This window comes from Ipomoea nil, unplaced genomic scaffold, assembly GCF_001879475.1.
Source record: "Ipomoea nil cultivar Tokyo-kokei standard unplaced genomic scaffold, Asagao_1.1 scaffold3105, whole genome shotgun sequence".
In the NCBI taxonomy this organism is placed as follows: Eukaryota; Viridiplantae; Streptophyta; class Magnoliopsida; order Solanales; family Convolvulaceae; genus Ipomoea; species Ipomoea nil.
In genome coordinates, this window is record NW_017619533.1 from 1,600,264 (window position 1) to 1,607,630 (window position 7,367).

At 37.5% G+C, this 7,367-nt stretch overlaps 1 protein-coding gene across 1 annotated transcript; it reads right to left on the bottom strand.

Moving 5' to 3' along the window:
- Positions 1-2,771: 2,771 nt before the first annotated feature.
- Positions 2,772-5,469, bottom strand: LOC109166814 (polygalacturonase-1 non-catalytic subunit beta-like). The gene is made up of 3 exons (XM_019315697.1): positions 5,354-5,469; positions 4,105-5,259; positions 2,772-3,685 (listed from the first exon to the last, which is right to left on the bottom strand). Exons 1-3 carry the CDS (start codon positions 5,402-5,404, stop codon positions 3,005-3,007), a joined length of 1,887 nt encoding a protein of 628 aa, XP_019171242.1. The 5' UTR covers positions 5,405-5,469; the 3' UTR covers positions 2,772-3,004.
- Positions 5,470-7,367: the final 1,898 nt, after the last annotated feature.

Below are 7,367 nucleotides of genomic sequence, written 5' to 3' on the forward strand. Positions count from 1 at the left end.
TCATTTTCTAATAAACAAGTTAGAGTACCCGAATCATACTCTAACAAGTAAGTAAGAAAATCAGGACCGAATGATTTTCCAACTCTCGCCCGCTTACTACGTCTCGGCTCGAGCTCGGGTTCTTTCTCAGATTCCCCACTATCATTATCCATAGTTTCATCAAACGTTCGTTTTGACGTACTTGGTCCCTCGTTGGACCTACAAGGAAATATATTCTCGAAAAAATATGCATTCCTTGATTCTATTATCGTGTTCTCGTGTACGTCCGGATTATGGGACTCGTGTACTAAAAACCGATAAGCACTACTATTATGTGCATAGCCAATAAAGATACAGTCCACCGTCTTAGGATCTATCTTTACTTTCTTAGGTGTTGGCACCAAAACTTTGGCAAGACACCCCCACACTTTCAGGTACTGGTAGGAAGGTTTCCTACCGTTCCATAGCTCATAAGGCGTCTTATCGAGCTTCTTGCGGGGTACCTTATTCAAAAGGTAATTACTTGTCAAAATCGCCTCACCCCAAGCATCTTGAGGTAGGCCCGAACTTATAAGCATCGCATTCATCATATCTTTCAATGTACGATTCTTTCGTTCGGCAACACCGTTCGATTGAGGTGAATAAGGTGCAGTACGCTCCTGTATTATACCTACACTCGCACAGAAGTCACCAATAGGTGCTTCGTACTCACCACCTCGATCGCTTCTAACCTTCTTAATTCTCCGATTAAGTTGGTTTTCCATTCATTCTTATAAAGAACGAATTTATCAACGGCTTCATCTTTGCTTTTAAGCAAATACACATAGCAGTATCGTGTGCTATCGTCGATAAATGTGATAAAATACTTATTACCACCTCTCGTTTAATCGATCTAAAATCACACAAATCACTATGGATTAATTCTAGTGGTTCAGTTTCCCTTTCAACCGATTTGAAAGGTACTTTCGTTAGTTTTGCCTCAACACAAATTTCACATTTGTTATTTGTGTCAATTTGAAAGTTAGGAATATGGTCCATGCTAATTAATCTACGCATAGAATTAAAATTAACATGATCTAGTCTACCATGCCACAAACTGGAAGACTCAAGCAAGTAAACAGAATTAACTTTGCTTTTATTGATAACAGGAATTACATTGAGCTTAAAGAGCCCATCAGTTACATATCCTTTACCAACAAACATCCCTAACTTGGACAAAACTACTTGAGCACCATGCGATTTAAAGCTATTTTTTTAAAGCTTTTTTTTTCAACAATAATTAAATGATAATTTTGAAATTTTATAAACATATAATTTTTTTATTAAAAAGGCATTTTAGAATAACGTTGGGGTAGATGCCCATTCAAATTTTGGGCAATCATTATTGTGTAGACGATAGTCCACACAAGCTGTGTAGACCATATTTTCTATAGTGTAAAATAATGTACATTCAGTACAAAAATAAAGTAGTTTTAGTATATTAAAAATGTACATTGTATTAATGGGATATACATTATTTGTATACTGAGTGTACATTATATTGTATAATGTATATTTAGTACATTAAAATGTACTTTTTATTATGGTCCACACAGCACTATGTGGACCATAATTTGCCAACTTCGGGTCCTATATGAAGTGTAATTATAAACTAATTCAATGTTTGCTAATATATATCTATTAACTGAGATAAGTATATTAAATCGTTATAATTTTTAAGTAGATTTAAAATTAATAAATAATTTTGAAGTTTGGATTCAAATCTTTGTATATGCAAGTATTTTTTTTAACTTCATCAAAAAATTTAAAAAATCAAATTAGGAGCTCCCTTTCAACGGTGGCACCCAGAACGGGTGCCCATCTCGCTCGCCCTCAGGCTAGCCCTGCAATTACTCAATTATTTAATTATTGGGGAGTATTTAATTTTTAACTTTAATAAAAAAAAAAAAAAAAAAAAAAAAAAAAAAAAAAAAGTAGACGTGACTGTGGCCCATTAACAGCTGGAGAATGGCTTGTCTATCCCATACATTTTAGCCAGCATTTAGTGGTTGCTCTCAGGACCACCTAATGCTTGCCACATAACTTTCTACACGTGAGTCTCTATGTATTTATTATTTCATTTATTATTGTTATTATTACCCCTTTTTTTTTTCTTTTTATATTCAGGTCAAATATTTTATGATATATTCAGTAATAATATTAAGCTTTTAAATAATATTTTATTAACCAATTATTAACTCCTTTATGAAGATAGTTCTCATAACATCTTTCACTCCATTAACAAGATTCCCTGCCTTCTTAATTAAAACTTAAAAAATTTCACTTGCCATTATATATCACTTATTATGTTGCACTGAAGTTGTCAATCATTGGTATTTTTAAAACGTTTTCTCTCGTAAATTTATGAAAATTTTGAAAAACATTCAAAAGTCATTTAACTTAATTTAAAAAAATTTTAAAAATACTTTTTTGTCTACAAAGAAACTGGTAAAAAATTAATATTTAAACTAAAATATTTACAAACAAGCTCTTATATATATATTTTTTCGCATGTGTTTTACGTTTCGTGTTTTCTCATTTCCTCATTTCCTGTTTCCATGAAGCCTAGTCCATCACCTATTCTACTTTCAATTATAAACTGAGAATCTAGTTATGGTTTGACATAATGCTTTTTTTGATAATTAAAAATTGAAACAATAATCTCTCGAGAAAGACAACGTCTATAAGTTATTTGGGCTTTGAAAACTTAGATATTACAACGTATATAATGCACATTGGACAGGATTAATATATTGTGGCATAATCATATATTACTATTTATATATATTATATATTAATATGTAGAAATAATAGGCAAAGCATTAATTGATTAACATTACAAATGTAACTTGGAAAAGGGTAAATTGGATGAGTTTATGAGGAGGACAAATAGGTCAAACCAGTGGTTAATCTTTTTTGTAAACGCGCCTGGGTCGACCCGAATTAAGAAAAACGGGGCATGGATGGGTGGCGGGTTGGAGTTTAATTAATCAGCAACTGCCCAAGTCATATCGTTTTCGAAGATCCAATGGCACACCTCGATTTTGCCCGGACCCGACCCGAGTGCGATGAAGGCTCCGTGGGTGGAGCTCCAGGACGAGGTGTCAATATGACAGATGGCGACGCCGTGGTTGATTTTGGATTTGGATTTCGGGTCCAAAAGATCCGCCTCGTAGACCCGGACTTTGGGGACCGAATGGCAGTAATACACTAGGTACGGGAACAGGCTTTGGTGACAAGACACCGACTTGGTGACTTTCCCACCGTTGATTCCTTTGATCGATCCGATCATGATGTCCTTCGTTGACCCCTCGGTGTTCTCCGTGGTGCGAACGACGACGTTTCGGCCGAGGACGCTGGTGGCGAAGTCGATCATGTCCTCCACGGAGGTGACGCACCGCTTGGTCTCGCCGCGGCTCGGGGCGCGTTCACACTCGCTCAGCGCGTCGGCTAGCATCTTAGCCATGGTGGAGTCGTCGGCGGCGTGGAACAGCTGCTTCAGCGCGCCGATCTTGGAGGTGGAGAAGGGCAGCTTGGAGGCGATCACGCGGGGCAAAAACGACCTTTTGGGCATCCTATCCTTAATGTCCGGCATTGGCATAATGGTCCCACTCTTCAACATCTTCTCACGGAAGAACTTTCCCGGCTCCACCCACCGGTTTTTTACCTTTTCGTATCAATATAAAAAAGCTTTATATTAGCCACAAAATATTAAACTATTCTCAATTTGTAACACATAATTAAGATCTTAAAATAAAAATTTTTAAAACATTTTACATTTTTATCCTCTACTTATACACGTAATAAATACTTATTCTCTAAACTATATGCATGTCTATAACTCTTAAATTATATATAGAATGATGTTTTTAGTTATTGAAAGATCAAATCAGCTCATTTATTAGGTGATAAATCAGTGGTTGTAATAGTCTTCAATAGACTAAAATAATCATTTAGTGCATAACTTAGGAGTTTAAATGATAGCACATGATACTAAATTTGTATTCGGGGCACAACTAAATGACCAAAAATGTAATTTTTGTTATAAAATGTAAGAAAATTGAACACCACCCACCGGTTTATTACCTTTTCGCCCCTGGCCTTTGCCTCCGCCGCGAGCGACGCCGCCACCGCCGAGCTCTCGTTTATGTAGTTGGAGAAGGAGACCCCGGTTTTGGCGTAGTCCTTGAAGGTGTTATTCACGCCGTAGCCGGTGAAGGTGGTTTTCTCGTTCCCACTGTACCCTGTGAATTTATCGGTCCCTTCGTTGAAAGATTTGCCGTAATTTTGGAAATTAGCGACGGCGGCGCTGGAACTCTTGCCGTAGGACTGGAAAGAATCGTCTCCCACATTGGATTGATCCCTGTAGCCCTTGAACGTCTCGACGGCGGCGTTGCCGCCGGTGCCGTAAGTCCTGAAGTTGTTCTCCGGGACATTGCCGTTGAAGCCGTAGGAGGAAAAGGTGTCATTGGCTCCGTTCGCCGTCTGGCCGTAGTTGGAGAACGTTGAGCCTATCACATTTGAGTTGCTTCCATAGCCGCTGAACCCATTGGTAGCTCCATTGCCGTTTTTGCCGTAGCTCGTGAACCCTTGGTCGCCGGCGTTGGCATTGTCGGAATACGACGCGAATCCCTGCTCCCGGCCGTTGGCGGCGTCGGAATAGGAGGTGAATCGCATATCTGGGACATTGACTTCAGGCCCATAGTTAGAGAACTTGCCTTTGCCGCCGGTGGAGCTCGTGCCGTAGGTGTTGAAGCTCTGGTCAACCACGTTGCCGTTGGGGGCATAATTGGAAAACCTATCCTCGTGTCCGACCGAGTCGCGGCTGTATCGGCGGAACGAGTCGACCGGAATATTCTCGTTATCCGTGTAATTCTTGAACGAATCGACCCCTCCGGCACGGTCGGTGCCGTAATTGGTGAAATTCTTGAAAGAATAGGACGCGAAATTGACGTTCCCGGCGTGCTTCTCGAGGCTGGGGGACAAATCCGGGAAGCAGAGCAGATTCGCCGACGAGCAAAACCCGGGGAGCTGCGTCGACAGCGACTCCCCCCCGTCCGCCGCCATCTTCGAATATCCGGCGTACTGGGCGGCGTTCAACGGCGACGCCTTGTTTAGCAGAAACCACGGCTTCGCCAAGTCATTCGAAATCTGCTTCTTCCAGTAACGAATCAGGTAAGCTTTGGGCGTGAAGGGATTCGACAACTCGCCGGAATCCTCCCCACCCATAATCCCAATCACCTACATTCAATTCACCGCAAACCCAAATCAGAAAACACAAAATTTAAGAAAAAAAAAATTATCAAAATCAAGAACATTGCCAAACCACACTTACATTGAAAGATGAAGCCAAGAAGAAGAGGAGGAAGAGAGAGAGAGGATGCATTTTAGTTTACTTGAGAGTGAGGAAGCTCTGCTAGTGGGCTGCGCTGCTTTGGTTTGGAAGCACAAATTTTATAGTGAGAGTTTTGAGGGCAAAGAGCAAACAGTTGAGATGTGGACAGGGAAGGTGGTGAGGGCCAGTGGGGTATATATTGTATGTTATATACACTTATATGGGGGTGAGGGCCAGTGGGGTATGTTATATGTTATATATACACTTATACGTATTCCTATTAAATTACTTCAAATTCTACAATTGTGTGAGAGAATAGGGCTTTTTGGTCTCTTTAAATTCAATTTTGTAACATCATTTATAGTTTTGAAATATTAAAGTGTTGGGGTAAGAAATATTAAAGTGTACTAGTCTTGTTACTTTTAATTTGAGAATGAACACATTTAATCCGTACATGAGGAGGACACAATGAGCATAAAATATAATATTAAAGCATATTTATATTGTCAGAAAACAGTTTTTTTTTTTTTTTGTTCATTGAAATCGGAAAATTATACTTTTTTCTGTTTAGTTCATTTTCTAAAAGTAATAGAAATATATTACAAAGTTATTTATTATAAACTATTAATTGTTTTACTGATGATAATAATCATACATGATTGTCTTTGTTAAATGTTTTGAGATAAAGATGTTTGAGTGTAAATATTAAAATGTAGTGTTATTACTTTTAATTTGAGACAAAACGCATTTAATTTGTACACCAAAAGGACATAAATGAGTATAAAATATTAAAATATATTTTAGTGAAAGATTAAATTTTTAATTGAGCCGATGAAATATATTTTTCAATGAAAGAAATTAGATATTTAGGACAAGTTGCTGATTAAATCAAATGGTCGACCCCCTTTATGGCCTCTTGGTGACGTATTTATACTCAGGTTGTGCATTGTCACTTTTCCTTAGGCCAATGAGGGTCTTGTATTATTGGGTGGCAAAATCCTCCTACTCCACCTTCTCTGTGTATTGTTCTTGTGTGTTAGGACTCGTTTTTAGGGCGCATTGTTACTTCTCCATTGGATCACATATTTGCGTGTTCACATTTGTCCTCTAATGTCCAACCAAATTTCTGTCGCTGGTCCAAGATCTCAACGTAAAGGGTTAGACCTTTATTGACTGGGCTTTTCTCGCGCTAGAATTCTAGAGGGCTGAAGAGGGGTATGGATTTTACCTATATACTCCAACATTATGGAATTGAGTTTGTTATCTTTGTATAAATGTAGAATTTATGTTTTTGAAGATGATTGTCGAGCTTTGAAATATAGAAGTTTTAAGGAAGTTTTGAACTACTCTTTTATTTCTTTCTCTAATTTTTCATTTTCTATTCTTCTTTCTTATTTTTTAAATATATAAGTAAATATATTCACTATTTTTATTTCTCTAATTTTCTATTTCTCAAAATATAAAATCTCTAATTAATTAATTAATACACACCGTTTCTTTCTTTCTTTTTTCTCCTAGCTTTTTTTCGTTGGAATTCAGCCATTCAGGTTTGTGTATGGTTAGCACTGCTTTTGCTTTTTCTAAAATCTTTTTGGTTAAGTATGTTTGGTTTTGTGCGCTTTCTTATATAATTAGAATATTATTTGAGTAACTCATTGAGTCGCTGTGATTTACATCCTCCCACATGCTCTGTCGAGTCGGAGTGTAGGACCATTAGGATTAGAGATTCAGTCTTTTGGGTAAGAATATCATTTGAGTGTCGTGGGAATATATTACTTTTACAAGATTTAGTAATTCTTTTAGAAGTTTCTTTGGCCCCCCGGCCCTCCCCCAAATTTATAATTTTATCCTCATATCAACTCCTTTCACACTAGTATTTCTGCCTAATATTATTAACCAATTCAATTTATAAAAATTATTATGCAAAATTCACTATGCCATACACACATCAAATCACTTAAATCCAAAGAATTGAAATGATGAATTTTAATAAATGTGAATTAATATGCGAAAC

Excerpts from the sequence above, each read along its gene's own strand:
- LOC109166814 (XM_019315697.1), bottom strand. The coding sequence starts at position 5,404 with ATGCATCCTCTCTCTCTCTTCCTCCTCTTCTTCTTGGCTTCATCTTTC. Across the intron at positions 5,260-5,353 it reads TCTTGGCTTCATCTTTCAAT|GTGATTGGGATTATGGGTGG; the intron begins GTAAGTGTGGTT and ends AATTGAATGTAG. Across the intron at positions 3,686-4,104 it reads CAAAGGCCAGGGGCGAAAAG|GTAAAAAACCGGTGGGTGGA; the intron begins GTAATAAACCGG and ends TGATACGAAAAG.